The 15,007-nt window shown below is 46.1% G+C and overlaps 1 protein-coding gene across 1 annotated transcript in view; it reads right to left on the reverse strand.

The window, feature by feature from the left end:
- The window catches only part of LOC143289959 (complement C3-like), a 75,970-nt gene that overhangs the window by 32,261 nt on the left and 28,702 nt on the right, over nt 1–15,007 (reverse strand). Inside the window, exons 12-20 of the mRNA XM_076599228.1 lie at nt 14,580–14,672; nt 12,313–12,516; nt 11,961–12,116; nt 10,544–10,618; nt 9,494–9,587; nt 8,818–9,000; nt 6,914–7,055; nt 6,102–6,330; nt 1,041–1,250 (exon numbers count right to left, since the gene is read on the reverse strand). Coding sequence (XP_076455343.1) covers nt 1,041–1,250; nt 6,102–6,330; nt 6,914–7,055; nt 8,818–9,000; nt 9,494–9,587; nt 10,544–10,618; nt 11,961–12,116; nt 12,313–12,516; nt 14,580–14,672 — 1,386 coding nt within the window. The remainder of the gene's footprint in view (nt 1–1,040; nt 1,251–6,101; nt 6,331–6,913; nt 7,056–8,817; nt 9,001–9,493; nt 9,588–10,543; nt 10,619–11,960; nt 12,117–12,312; nt 12,517–14,579; nt 14,673–15,007) is intronic.

Here is a 15,007-nt window from a genome sequence, read left to right on the forward strand (position 1 = left end):
TCTTTCTACTTGTACTACTTCTACTTCTTCTTCTACTTCTTTTTTTCTTCTTCACCTTCTTCTTCTACTTCTTCTACTCTTTCTTCTTCTTCTACTTCTACTTCTTCTACTTCTTCTTCCTCTTCTTCTACTTCTTCTTCTTCTTTCTTCTTCACCTTCTACTTCTTCTTCTTCTTCTACTTCTTTTTCTTCTTCGTCTACTTCTTCTTCGTCTTCTTCTACTTCTACTTCTTCTTCTTCTTACTTCATATTCTTCATCTGCCGATACAGTGTCTTCTTTTTCTACTTCTTCTTCTACTTTTTCTTCTTCTTCTTACTTCTTCTTCATCTGCCGATAAAGTGTCCATGAGAACCTGAAGTGGAATCCCGGTCTTGTTTCTCCAAAGTTAACTCACTCAGTACGGCCAGTCCTCTCTTCTCCTCTACACAGACCCCTCGGATGTCCAGTGGGTGTCTGAATGACCCAACCTTTAGCTTCCGACGTCAGAACTGTGGTATTCTTTGTCAACATTCACCTCTTCAGTATAAGAGCGTTCTGCTTGCAATATTTTGATGATGGTAATTGGGATGAAACGCTGTTAACGTCGTCTCTTTCGCCGTTCGTATGGAGAGAGGTAAAGCGGAAAATCAAACTGAGCGTCTAGTCATTCGGATGGGACCGCAAATCAAGGTCCCTGTGAGCAGCACGCACATAGCGCACTGGAAAAGAACCCATGGCAACATTCTTGTTGTGTTCTCAGACAAACTTCTCTTCAAGAAATCCGCTCTGACAGGTACACAATTATATACGCGTGCGTGCACACAAGCCCTGTATATATATGTATTTGTCCGATCGCAGTGACGCTCCCTTCAGAAACTGAAACAGAAAACTCATTAATTCTTCTCCTTCTTCCTCGTTTCGTCGGCTGTTAACCCCCACGTTCACTCGTATGTTCACGAGTGGGCTTTTACGTGTATGCCCGTATTAACCCCCACCATGCAGGCAGCCATACTCCGTTTCCGGGGGTAAACTCATTCATTCACTCGTTCACCCTCCTCACCTCCACCCTCAGTATCTTCTCCACGGCGTCCCGGCCCCAGGCGGAAATAGCAGAGACCCGCACCAGAAACTTGCCCATTTCCAGAGGCACGATAGGGAAGTAGACGGAAGTGGCGTCATTGGGCGCCACGTCCACCACGAAGGCGTCCGAGTTCTTGCCGGAAGCACCCGAGTAGCAGACCCCTTCCACGCTCTGGAGGAACAGCCGTACCTGATTGGGCAGAAAAGGAAATACAGCGGGTGTTCTGGTAACAAACTACCCGTTTTCCTTCTCAGTTTATTTAAACGAAAAAGGATAGTTGTGACAGCAGTTGCCTCCTAAGAAAGATAGCTGTGACAGCAGTTGCCTCCTAAGAAAGATAGTTGGGACAGCAGTTGCCTCCTAAGAAAGATAGTTGGGACAGCAGTTGCCTCCTAAGAAAGATAGTTGTGACAGCAGTTGCCTCCTAAGAAAGATAGCTGGGACAGCAGTTGCCTCCTAAGAAAGATAGTTGGGACAGCAGTTGCCTCCTAAGAAAGATAGCTGGGACAGCAGTTGCCTCCTAAGAAAGATAGTTGTGACAGCAGTTGCCTCCTAAGAAAGATAGCTGGGACAGCAGTTGCCTCCTAAGAAAGATAGTTGGGACAGCAGTTGCCTCCTAAGAAAGATAGCTGGGACAGCAGTTGCCTCCTAAGAAAGATAGTTAGGACAGCAGTTGCCTCCTAATAAAGATAGGACAGCATTGCCTCCTAAGAAAGATAGCTGGGACAGCAGTTGCCTCCTAAGAAAGATAGTTGTTACAGCATTGCCTCCGAAGAATGATAATTGGGACAGCAGTTGCCTCCTAAGAAAGATAGTCAGGACAGCAGTTGCCTCGGAAGAAAGATAGTTAGGACAGCAGTTGCCTCCGAAGAAAGATAGTTGGGACAGTAGTTGCCTCCTAAGAAAGATAGGACAGCATTGCCTCCTAAGAAAGATAGCTGGGACAGCAGTTGCCTCCTAAGAAAGATAGTTGTTACAGCATTGCCTCTGAAGAATGATAGTTGGGACAGCAGTTGCCTCCTAAGAACGATAGTTGGGACAGCAGTTTCCTGTGAAGAAAGATAGTTAGGACAGCAGTTGCCTCCTAAGAAAGATAGTTGGGACAGCAGTTTCCTGTGAAGAAAGATAGTTAGGACAGCAGTTGCCTCCGAAGAAAGATAGTTGGGACAGCACCGCCTCCGAAAGAAGATAGTTGGGACATCAGTTGCCTCCTAAGAAAGACAGTTGGGACAGCAGTTGCCTCCTAAGAAAGATACTTGGGACAGCAGTTCCCTCTTAAGAAAGATAGTTGGGACAGCATTCCCTCCTAAGAAAGATAGTTGGGACAGCAGTTGCCTCCTAAGAAAGATAGTTTGGACAGCATTCCCTCCTAAGAAAGATAGCTGGTACAGCAGTTGCCTCCAAAAGAAGATAGTTGGGACAGCAGTTGCCTCCTAAGAAAGATAGTTGGGACAGCAGTTGCCTCGGAAAGAAGATAGTTAGGACAGCATTGCCTCCGAAAGAAGATAGTTGGGGCATCAGTTGCCTCCTAAGAAAGATAGTTGGGACAGCATTCCCTCCTAAGAAAGATAGCTGGGACAGCAGTTGCCTCCTAAGAAAGATAGCTGGGACAGCAGTTGCCTCCAAAAGAAGATAGTTGGGACAGCAGTTGCCTCCAAAAGAAGATACTTGGGACAGCAGTTGCCTCCTAAGAAATATTTTGTGACAGCAGTTGCCTCCTAAGAAAGGTAGTTGGGACAGCATTGCCTCCTAAGAAAGATAGCTGGGACAGCAGTTGCCTCCTAAGAAAGATAGTTGGGACAGCAGTTGCCTCCTAAGAAAGATAGTTAGGACAGCATTGCCTCCTAAGAAAGATAGCTGGGACAGCAGTTGCCTCCTAAGAAAGATAGTTGTGACAGCAGTTGCCTCCTAAGAAAGATAGTTAGGACAGCATTGCCTCCTAAGAAAGATAGCTGGGACAGCAGTTGCCTCCTAAGAAAGATAGTTGTTACAGCATTGCCTCTGAAGAATGATAGTTGGGACAGCAGTTGCCTCCTAAGAAAGATAGTTGGGACAGCATTGCCTCTGAAGAATGATAGTTGGGACAGCAGTTGCCTCCTAAGAAAGATAGTTGTTACAGCATTGCCTCTGAAGAATGATAGTTGGGACAGCAGTTGCCTCCTAAGAAAGATAGTTGGGACAGCAGTTTCCTGTGAAGAAAGATAGTTGGGACAGCATTGCCTCTGAAGAATGATAGTTGGGACAGCAGTTTCCTCTGAAGAAAGATAGTTGGGACAGCATTGCCTCCGAAGAATGATAGCTGGGGCAGCAGTTGCCTCCGAAGAAAGCTAGTTGGGACAGCACTGCCTCCGAAAGAAGACAGCTGGAACAGCATTGCCTCCGAAAGAAGATAGTTAGGACAGCATTGCCTCCGAAAGAAGATAGTTGGGACAGCATTGCCTCCGAAAGAAGATAGTTAGGACAGCAGTTGCCTCCTCTGGTGTTCTGATGGTCATAGTCGCACACAATAGTATGACCATCATACAATAAAACGAAAACTTCAGTTGACTGACTGGCTAATCTTAACACTTATAGACAAACACAAGTGAGTTGTCCTATCAAGTTAATGACAGAAGTTTCAGTTGTGACATGTTTGAAAAAAATACTGTTTTAACCATACGACATGTTCTTCGGTCAAATTTGATTTTTAAGATGTTACATCTAAGAATATCAACGATGATAATAATAATAATAATAATAATAATAATGCGCAGAAATCTGTACTATCAAAAAGCAAATATCTATAACTAAGTATAGACAATAAAGTATGTGTATTCGTGTATTCGTAATAATGCCAGTATCTAAAACGTGAGCACAAATTGTCTTTGTAATAATGCCAGTACCTAAAACGTGAGCACAAATTGTCTTTGTAATAATGCCAGTACCTAAACGTGAGCACAAATTGTCTTTGTAATAATGCCAGTACCTAAACGTGAGCACAAACTGTCTTTGTAATAATGCCAGTATCTAAACGTGAGCACAAACTGTCTCTGTAATAATGCCAGTATCTAAACGTGAGCACAAACTGTCTTTGTAATAATGCCAGTATCTAAACGTGAGCACAAATTGTCTTTGTAATAATGCCAGTACCTAAACGTGAGCACAAATTGTCTTTGTAATATTGCCAGTATATAAACATGAGCACAAATTGTATTTGTAATAACGCCAGTACCTAACCATTAGCACAAACTGTCTTTGTAATAATGCCCCTACCTAAAACGTGAGCACAAACTGTCTTTGTAATAATGCCAGTATCTAAAACGTGAGCACAAATTGTCTTTGTAATAATGCCAGTACCTAAAACGTGAGCACAAATTGTCTGTGATAATGCCAGTACCTAAAACGTGAGCACAAACAGTCTTTGTAATAATGCCAGTACCTAAAACGAGAGCACAAACTGTATTTGTAATAATGCCAGTATCTAAACGTGAGCACAAATGGTACTTGTAATAATGCCAGTACCTAAACGTGAGCACAAATTGTCTTTGTAATAATGCCAGTACCTAAAACGTGAGCACACGTTGACAGACCGAGCAACAGGGGCTGACAAACAAATGATGATGAGGGAAGACGTTCGTCCACAAAATAAAGCCCACAGTTAAGTCAGTCGGTAGTCTAGACATTTCAATCAAACTTAGAACGTGTCGTATCTATACCCCTCATAAGGACACACACACACACATTAGGACCACGTAACACGCGGATCAGTCATCCACTGAGCCAGGGAGCGAGGCGTGGTGTGGTGGATTTCAAAATACCAAATTACAATTTTCTGCGGTGGAGACTAAAAATCATTTTCCATGAAGACTATACTTCTTTTTTTTTTACACGAAAGTGTTTCATCTACGGTCATTGGGAATGTTAATGTTGTTGACTTTCTGCATGCGTTGTAGATATTCTATGTATAGCCTACACACGAAAGGTTGGGGGGAGGGGGGGGGGGTTCAGGAACTAGCAGATCTAAACATCTGTTAACCTGGGAGATCAGAAAAACCTCCTTCCGACAAGCAAGTCTGCACATCTGTTGACCTGGGAGATCAGAAAAAAAAAATCTCCAACCTTTAACCCACTTGGCAACGTGACCAGAGGGGGGAGGGAAGGGAGGAGGGAGGGGTGGAATCGAACCCGGGACCCTCAAATTGAAAGCCCAACGAAAATGATCATGTCACTTAACTCATCTCTAGGACTATGACACTCGAACTAGGAGGCAAAACTGCACTGGGTCTTAGTGCTGTAGCCTTGGGGGGCTCATTGACCTTCAGGAATCATCCCAACGCTGACTGTCCTAAAAACAACCCTTGATCGAGAGAGTGGGGACAGCAGTTACCTCCTCTGCTGTTCTGATGGTCATAGTCGAACTCGACTGACTATCAATACACAAACTGCAGCAAAAATGAACTTCTTCAATCAATATTGTCTTGTGAAGCACACAACAAAAAATGCCCACTGGTGAAACATCAAGCATGGAAAAGGTCAGCGATCTGTGGAATCATTGAAAAACTACCTCTTCTGCTGTTCTCATGGTCGTAGTCGAACATACATAACATACATAAAGTGGAGTGATGGCCTAGAGGTCACGCGTCCGCCTAGGAAGCGAGAGAATCTGAGCGCACTGGTTCGAATCACGGCTCAGTCACCGATATTTTTTCCCCCTCCACTGGACCTTGAGTGGTGGTCTGGACGCTAGTCATTCGGATGTGACGATAAACCTTGGTTCCGTGTGCAGCATGCACATAGCACACGCTAAAAGAACCCACGGCAACAAAAGGGTTGTTCCTGGCAAAATTCTGTAGAAAAAAATCCACTTCGATAGGAATTTTTTTTTTTAAACTGCACGCAGGAAAAAAAACAAAAAGAAGTGGGTGGCGCTGTAGTATAGCGACGCGCTCTCCCTGGGGAGAGCAGCCCGAATTTCACAAAGAGAAATCTGTTGTGACAAAAAGAGCAATACAATACAATACAATACAATACAATACAATACAATACAAATACGCCACTCACGCTCAAGTGCCGCTGCATATAGTTGTAGACGGTGGCCCTCACTTCCAGCTGCTCCAGACGCACGGCTGTGTAGGGCAGGTCCACGTGCACGAAGAAGGGGCGGAAGGCGGTGACGTTGAGGGGCGGGGCCACGCACAGCCCCGCCTCCGGGGACACGCCCACCGCCTGCAGCACCCATGTGGTGATGGAGTCCGGAAGGGCGAAGTCCACGTCCATCTTCCCTGTGGGGCTGGTGGTTGGAAAGTTTTGTTGTGTGTGATGGTGGTGGAGGTGGTGGTGGTTGATGATGGTGATTCAGAATGTCACAGTACACGGTGTGTGTGTGTGTGTGTGTGTGTGGGACTGAAGCCTGACTGAGGACAGACGGTGTCTGTGTGTGTCTGTGTGTGTGTCTGTGTGTGTCTGTGTGTGTCTGTGTCTGTGTGTGTCTGTGTCTGTGTGTGTCTGTGTGTGTGTGTGTGTATTCATAAATCAATATCAATATCAATATCAAATACAATGAATTCGACAGAACAGGTTAAACACTGTCACAACACTGACATATAACATGCCATGGCTGGCTCAGTTCGACAAGCAAGGAGGACCGTCGATCCGCTGTGCCATCATCAGTGGACACCCATATGACCGGATTCAGAACTGAAATCCCGAAGCACACTTGCGTTTGCAGATTGGGTATGGAACGCCCCCATCCCAACAAAAAATAAAATGTAAAAAAAAACAATAAAAGGAAAGAAAGAAGAAGAAAAAAGACAAGGGAAAAGAGGAAAGTTTACGACAAAAGAAAAAAGAAAGACCGAAATTAAGCGACTGACCCAATGGTGAAGTCATCGAACCACCATGACTCGGGGAAGCTGGAACGTACGGGGACGTTTTCGTCATTGAGGGGGCGGCTGACGTCATCATCCAGCGTGACGTCAAACAGTCCTCCATCTCCGTCCTGCATGCTCTGCATCCCTCAAACATACACACCAACGCACTGTCAGTATGCATGAAATGACTGACACTTCGTAAAGACACACACACACACTGTCAGTATGTATGAAATGATTGACACTTCTTCAAGACACACACACACACACACACACACACACACACACACACACACACACAACGCACTGTCAGTATGCATGAAATGATTGAAACGTCATAAAGACATACACACACACCAACGCACTTCAGTATACATGAAATGATTGAAACGTCATAAAGACACACACACACCAACGCACTGTCAGTATGCATGAAGTGATTGAAACGTCATAAAGGAACATATACACCAACGCACTGTCAGTATGCATTAAATGATTGAAACGTCATAAAGACACACACACACACACCAACGCACTGTCAGTATGCATGAAATGACTGACACTTCACACACACACACACACACACACACACACACACACACACACACACACACACACACAAACCAACGCGCTGTCAGTATACATCAAGTGATCGACACTGCATAAACAAACATAACCCACCAACGCACTGTCAGTTTGCATAAAATGGTTGATGCTTCTTCATAAAGACACAAACACACAAACACTCAGTCAGTATGCACAAAGTGATCGACACTTTATAAAGGAACACACACACAAGCGCACTGTCAATATGCACAACGACATTAAAACTTCATAAAGACACGTATCCCACCTTCATAAAGAAACACATACACAAACGCACTGTCAGTATCCATAATGAGAGTAAAACTTGTACATTGTACATGAAGTGATCAGAACGTCATATAATAGAAACTTACACACCAACAAACTGTCAGCATGTATAAGGTGATCGAAAGTTCATAAAGAGACATACACACCAACGCACTGTCAGTATGGAAAGAGAAATATTTGTATTTGTATTTCTTTTTGTCACAACAGATTTCTCTGTGTGAAATTCGGGCTGCTCTCCCCAGGGAGAACGCGTCGCTACACAACAGCGCCACCCTTTTTTTTCTTCTTTTTTTTTGGTATTTTTTCCTGGGTGGAATTTTATTTGTTTTTTCCTATCGAAGTGGATTTTTCAACAGAATTTTGCCAGGAACAACCCTTTTGTTGCCGTGGGTTCTTTTACGTGCACTAAGTGCATGCTGCACACGGGACCTCGGTTTATCGTCTTACCCCAATGACTAGCGTCCACACCACCACTCAAGGTCTAGTGGAGGGGGAGAAAATATCGGCGACTGAGCCGTGATTCGAACCAGCGCGCTCAGATTCTCTTGCTTCCTAAGCATGTTCCTAAACATGAGTTAACATTCACAAACCAGCGCACAAACACTCATTCAAGCTCTGAGCACGGAGAGTGATTTGGTCATCAACTGAAAGCGGACCCGCCAACACATGGTCAGTTCCTATTAAATGAGAAAAACCTTCACAAACACCAAAACATCACAACATTGCTGGTGCGTACAAAAATGGTTTCTGCTTCATGCACATGCACACACACACACACACACACACACACACACACACACACACACACACATACGGCACATCCCCCCCAACACACGCACTGCACCACACACACACACACACGGCACCTGCCCCCAAAACACACACACACACACACACACACACACACACACACGGCACCTCTCCCCCAAACACACACACACACACACACGACACCTCCCCATCCACCCTACCCACCACCCCCTTCCCCCCCCTCACACACACACACATACATTCTGTCCACCTTAGAAACTTACTACCGCCCCTGCTCATGTAGATTGCCGTACGGTTCAGGTCGCTGCAGCAGTGGAAAAAGTGCTGGGCGCATACGCTCAATCCCGTCAGTCTCTTGACTTCCTTGGCGGCTTTGTGACACAGCTGGGGCGTCTTCAGCTTCATCCGGGCACCCTCCAAGCAGCACACGTCTTCCATGGAGGTAGCTGCGATGGTGGGGGTGTGTGAGAGGGAGGGGGGGCCGGAGGAGGGGGTTGAGGAGGCGTGACGGGGGGGGGGGGGGGGGGGAGCAATAGGAAATTAAATATATACGTTAAAAATCCCCGCGTAAGCGACAGAACATCAAATATGCATATTAAAGATCACACGAAATGCACACACACACACACACACACACACACACACACAGATATATATTTGTGTGTGTGTGTGTGTTTATTTTAGATCTACTATCACGTAAAGTAGGAAAGACAGTGACACTGAAGACAGCTTCTAACAGAACAGAAAACCACTCCTTTCCCACCCCACCCACTCCTCCCCCCCCCCCCCCCCCCCCCCCCCCCAGCCCCTCTTTTTTTTTTCTTTTTTTTTTTTTGTTGTTGTTGACGTTGTCGTCTACTATCACGTAAAGTAGGAAAGACAGTAACACTGAAGACAGCTCCTAACACAACAAACAGAAAACCTGACGGTGCCCCCTACCTCTTCGGCGTCGCACGGCCTTGGCGCCACAACTGCCTGTGATCCGTGGCAAGGTGGACAGCCCCGTGTTGGACAGAATGGTCAGCCCCGACCCCTGAAAACCGTCAAACAGTAACAGTTTCAGTTTCAGTAGCTCAAGGAGGCGTCACTGCGTTCGGACAAATCCATATACGCTACACCACATCTGCCAAGCAGATGCCTGACCAGCAGCGTAACATAACGCGCTTAGTCAGGCCTTGAGAAAAAAAAACAAAAAAACAAGTAACAGCCACTGGGGTAGAGTAGAGTAGGAAGGAGTAGGGCCAGGTAGGGTGGAGTAGGGGAGGGTAGTTTTGAGTAGATCTCTATATAGCTATAGATATAGATATATAGATATAAGCATACATATAGATAAACATGTGTGTGTGTGTGTGTGTGTGTGTGTGTGTGTGTGTGTGTGTGTGTGTGTGTGTGTGTGTGTGTGTGAGGGAGAGAAACGCAACGCAATGCAATGCAAAGTCAGGTGGGTTAGATCAGATAGGTCAGGACAGGTAGGGCAAGGTCAGGTTGGATAGAGCAAAGTGAGCTATGTGTAGTTAGGTCAGGTCAGGTATGCTTTGGGTCAGATCAGACAGGGTATGGTCTGCTCAGGTTAGGTCAGGTCAGGTATGCTTTGGGTCAGATCAGACAGGGTATGGTCTGCTCAGGTTAGATCGGGTCAATTCAGACGGGTTAAGATTAGGTCAGGTCAGGTCAGATAAATTTTAAAGCAATTTTTTTTAAATAAGGTAAGGTATGGTAAGGTAAGGCAAAGCAAGGCAAGGCAAGGCAAAGTCAGGTCAGGTCAGGTCAGGTCAGGTCAGTTAAGTAAGGTAAATTAAGGTAAGGCAATGCAAGGAAAAGTATGGTAAGGTAAGGCATGGTGCTTAAACTATGCTAAACTAAGTTAAGCTTAGCTAAAGGTAAGGTATGGTGCTAAAGGTAAAGTAATGCAACGCAAACGTACCAATCCAACCTTCACGAAACTCGCCTGATCAGAAAAAAAAAAAAAAAAACCACCATGGTACTCACCCTGAATACCCCAGCAGCACTATCCCCTCGACCATCCCCGCAGCCCAGGTCGTGGCTCTTTAAGTATTCGAACACCTGCAAACAAGCAGGGACCACGGCACTTTTAACACCTGTGCTGGTTGCTAGCTGATGGTGATGGTGGTGGTGTAGACTGCTTATGGTCGTTTGTTAATTGTTTTGTGCTAATACCGCTTGTAATGTGTCGGTTGTCATCTTTTTCTTTTTTCTTTTTTTTTTTCTTTTTTGCGCTAATATTGTTTGTTGGGTGTGCTGTTGTTGTCGTTTGTTGTTTTTGTTGATATTGTTTTTAAGGTATATGTTGTTGTCCTTGGGGTTTTTATTTGGCGGGGTGAGGTGGGGGGGGGGGGCTGCTAGTGTTGTTTGTCGGGTGTCAGTTGTGGTCGAACTGTGGTCTGTTGTGGTTTGAACTGAAATAAGCATGTAAATGTTACAAAACAGTAATTGAGGCCGATCGAGAGACATCTGCACATTTCTGTCGTGTGTGTGTGTGTGTGTGTGTGTGTGTGTGTGTGTGTAGTGTGTGTGTGTGTGTGTGTGTGTGTGTGTGTGTGTGTCTGTGTGTGTGTGTGTGTGTGTGTGTGTGTGTGTGTGTGTGTGTGTGTGTGTGTGTAGGTGGTGACGTGTGTATGCCTCTGTGTGTGTGTGTGTGTGTGTCTGTCTGTGTATGTGTGAGTGTGTGTGTGTGTGTGTGTGTGTGTGTGTGTGTCTGTGTGAGTGTGTGCGTCTGTGTGTGTGTGTATGTTTCTGTGTATGTCTGTGTGTGTGAGAGAGAGAGAGAGACAGACAGAGAGACAGACAGACAGACAGACAGACAGAGACAGAGGCAACAGACAAACAAACAAACAGATAAGTGTTGTTGCGAGTGTGGTTAGTGCTTCTTTTGATGGTGCCCTTGCTGCTCTTCCTGTTGAATATTTACGGGTGTTGTTGCCACAGCCGCCACTGCTCCTGTTGTTTCTTTTTGGCCACTGTTTGTACAGCTGCTGTACTGCTGCTGCTGCTGCTTCTGTTACTCAGTGGTTGTACACTGACGACGGGCGCAATACCCGAGTGGTTAAAGCGCTGGACTTTCAATCTGTGGGTCCCGGGTTCGAACCTCGGTGACGGCGCCTGGTGTGTAAACGGTGGAGATTTTTTTCCGGTCTCCCAGGTCAACATATGTGCAGGTGTGCTTGTGCCTGTGCACGTTTAAGATCCTGTAATCCATGTCAGTGTGGGTTATGGAAACAAGAACATACCCAACATGCACACTCCCGAAAACGGAATATGGCTGCCTACATGGCGGGGTAAATACAGTCATACACGTAAAAGCCCACTCGTGAATATACGAGTGAACGTGGGAGCTGCAGTCCATGAACGAAGAAGTATATTGATTTTTTTGTTTGTTTGTTTTTACCGAGCTTCTGGTGAGGGTCTTCTGCTTCATGAGGTACACCGCCTGGTCCACCGCCAACAACCCAACGCGCATGTCCGGAAGTCCCGTGACGCTGACACTTCCGATGTCCCGGGGTCTGAACTGAGGGGGGTTGTCTTCTGTCAGGGTCAGTTTGATCTGGGACATGAAAGGATGGGTGTCATCGCTGTTATCATCATCACCCCAGTAGTAGCAGCAGTAATAGTAGTAGTAGTATCATTATTATCAAAATCATTATTATTATCATTATTATTACTATGACCATTATCATCATTATCATCAGCAGCAGTAGCATTATCATCATAAAAAAACAAAAAAAACAAACGGAGCACACCTCTCCAAAACAGGTGGGCTTCATCTCCACCCAGACAGAATCGGAGATGACCTCAGCCTCCTGGCCGTCGCCTCGAATGCTGAAGGCGACGAGGCGCGCGCCGGGCAGCATCTGACGTGTCAAGCGGAAGAACAAATCGGTGGAGTTGCTGCCGCCCAAGATGTGGGTCCTTGTTTGCCAGACGATGTGGCCCCGACTCAGGACCTGCACCGTACACACAACCCAACAAACAGGCGAAATGAACTCATACTGGAACGAAGTGCACGGTGGTTTGAACAAATTTTGTTCGTTCAAGAACAATATAGCTATAGTTAGTAATATAAGTTAGATGATTTAAAAAAAAAAAAAAAACTAAAAACAAAAAGTGAAGGGGGTAAGAAGGGAACTCAAGGAATCAGAAAAAAGGTAGAAAACTACTAAGAAGCAACATACTAACATGCAATTAAATTCAAAAGTACCAATTGAATTATGATAATGATAACTAAAACCATTAACACGATTCCGAAGTACATTTAAGGAATGTGGAATGTGTGTGTGTGTGTTTGTGTGTGTGTGTGTGTGTGTGCTTGAAAACATTTATATGCCTCACTATCAGAGGTCCAGCACGAGAGTGGGTGACAGAAAGAGAGAGAGAAGAGGAGGGTGGAGGTGGTGTCAACACTCACCATCAGAGATCTAGTGGCGGAGTGGGTGATGGAAAGAAAGAGAGAGAAAGAAAGAGAGGGAGACAGGAGGGTGGAGGTGGTGTAAACACTCACTCATGGAGAGAGAGGAGGGTGGAGGTGGTGTCAACACTCACCATCAGAGATCTAGAGGCGGAGTGGGTGATGGACACACACACACACACACACACACACACACACACACACACACACACACACACACACGGAAAGAGAGAGAGAGAGAGAGAGAGAGAGAGAGAAGGGTGGAGGTGGTGTAAACACCTACCCATGGAGAGAGAGAGAGAGGGAGGAGGTGGTGTCAACAGTCACCATCAGAGGTCTAGTGGCGGAGTGGGTGATGGACACACACACACACACACACACACACACACACACACACACACACACACACGGAAAGAGAGAGAGAGAGAGAGAGAGAGAGAGAGAGAGAGAGAGAGAAGGGTGGTGGTGGTGTAAACACTTACCCATGGAGAGAGAGGGAGAGAGGAGTGTGGAGGTGGTGTCAACACTCACCATCAGAGGTCTAGTGGCGGAGTGGGTGATGGAGAGAGAGAGACACACACACACGGAGAGAGAGAGAGAAGGGTGGAGGTGGTGTAAACACTTACCCATGGAGAGAGAGAGAGAGAGAGAGAGAGAGAGAGAGAGAGAGAGAGATGGGTGGAGGTGGTGTAAACACTTACCCATGGAGAGAGAGAGAGATGGGTGGAGGTGGTGTAAACACTTACCCATGGAGAGAGAGAGACAGAGAGAGAGATGGGTGGAGGTGGTGTAAACACTTACCCATGGAGAGAGAGAGACAGAGAGAGAGATGGGTGGAGGTGGTGTAAACACTTACCCATGGAGAGAGAGAGAGAAGGGTGGAGGTGGTGTAAACACTTACCCATGGAGAGAGAGAGAGAAGGGTGGAGGTGGTGTAAACACTTACCCATGGAGAGAGAGAGACAGAGAGAGAGATGGGTGGAGGTGGGGTAAACACTTACCCATGGAGAGAGAGAGAGAGAAGGGTGGAGGTGGTGTAAACACTTACCCATGGAGAGAGAGAGAGAAGGGTGGAGGTGGTGTAAACACTTACCCATGGAGAGAGAGGGAGGAGTGTGCAGGTGGTGTCAACACTCACCATCAGAGGTCTAGTGGCGGAGTGGGTGATGGAGAGAGAGACACGCACACACACGGAGAGACAGAGAGAGGGGGGTGGTGGTGGTGTGAACACTCACCCATGGAAAGAGAGAGAGAGAGAGGAGGTGGTGTCAATACTCACCATCAGAGGTCTAGTGGTGGAGTGGGGGATGGAAAGAAAGAGACACAGAGAGAGGGAGAGAGGAGTGTGGAGGTGGTGTCAACACTCACCATCAGAGATCTAGTGGCGGAGTGGGTGATAGAAAGAAAGAGAGAGAGAAAGAAAGAAAGAGAGAGAGGAAGAGAAGAGAGAGGGAGAAAGGAGGGTGGCGGTGGTGTCAACACTCACCATCAGAGATCTAGTGGCAGAGTGGATGATGGAAAGAAAGAGACACAGAGAGACAGAGACAGAGCGACAGAGAGAGAGAAGAGGGAGAGGAGGGAGGAGGTGGTGTCCACACTCACCATCAGATTAATATGGGTCAGGTGCTCCGAGGAAGTGTAGTGGGTGGTGACGGTGATGTAATCCCCCACCTCGAGGGGAGAGCCCTTTTTGTGCTGTAGACAAAGGCACACAGTCAGCTTCAGTTTCAAGGAGGCATCAAAACATGCGAACTGATCCAAATAACCTCCACCACAACTGCTTGAAAACCAAACTATGTAGATGCCGGACCTACGTAGCATAGATCCAATGCACAGCTCAAGCCTTATGAGCCAGCCAAATTCTTCTCTCTTTTTTTTTCTTTTTTTTTTTTTTAATCGCTTGTGTAAATAAAGTGAGTCTATGTTATAACCCGGTGTTCGGTTGTGTGTGTGTGTGTGTGTGTGTGTGTGTCTGTGTCTGTGTCTGTGTGTCCGTGGTAAACTTTAACATTGCCATTTTCTCTAGAAAT

This window comes from Babylonia areolata, chromosome 14, assembly GCF_041734735.1.
Source record: "Babylonia areolata isolate BAREFJ2019XMU chromosome 14, ASM4173473v1, whole genome shotgun sequence".
Taxonomy (NCBI): Eukaryota; Metazoa; Mollusca; class Gastropoda; order Neogastropoda; family Buccinidae; genus Babylonia; species Babylonia areolata.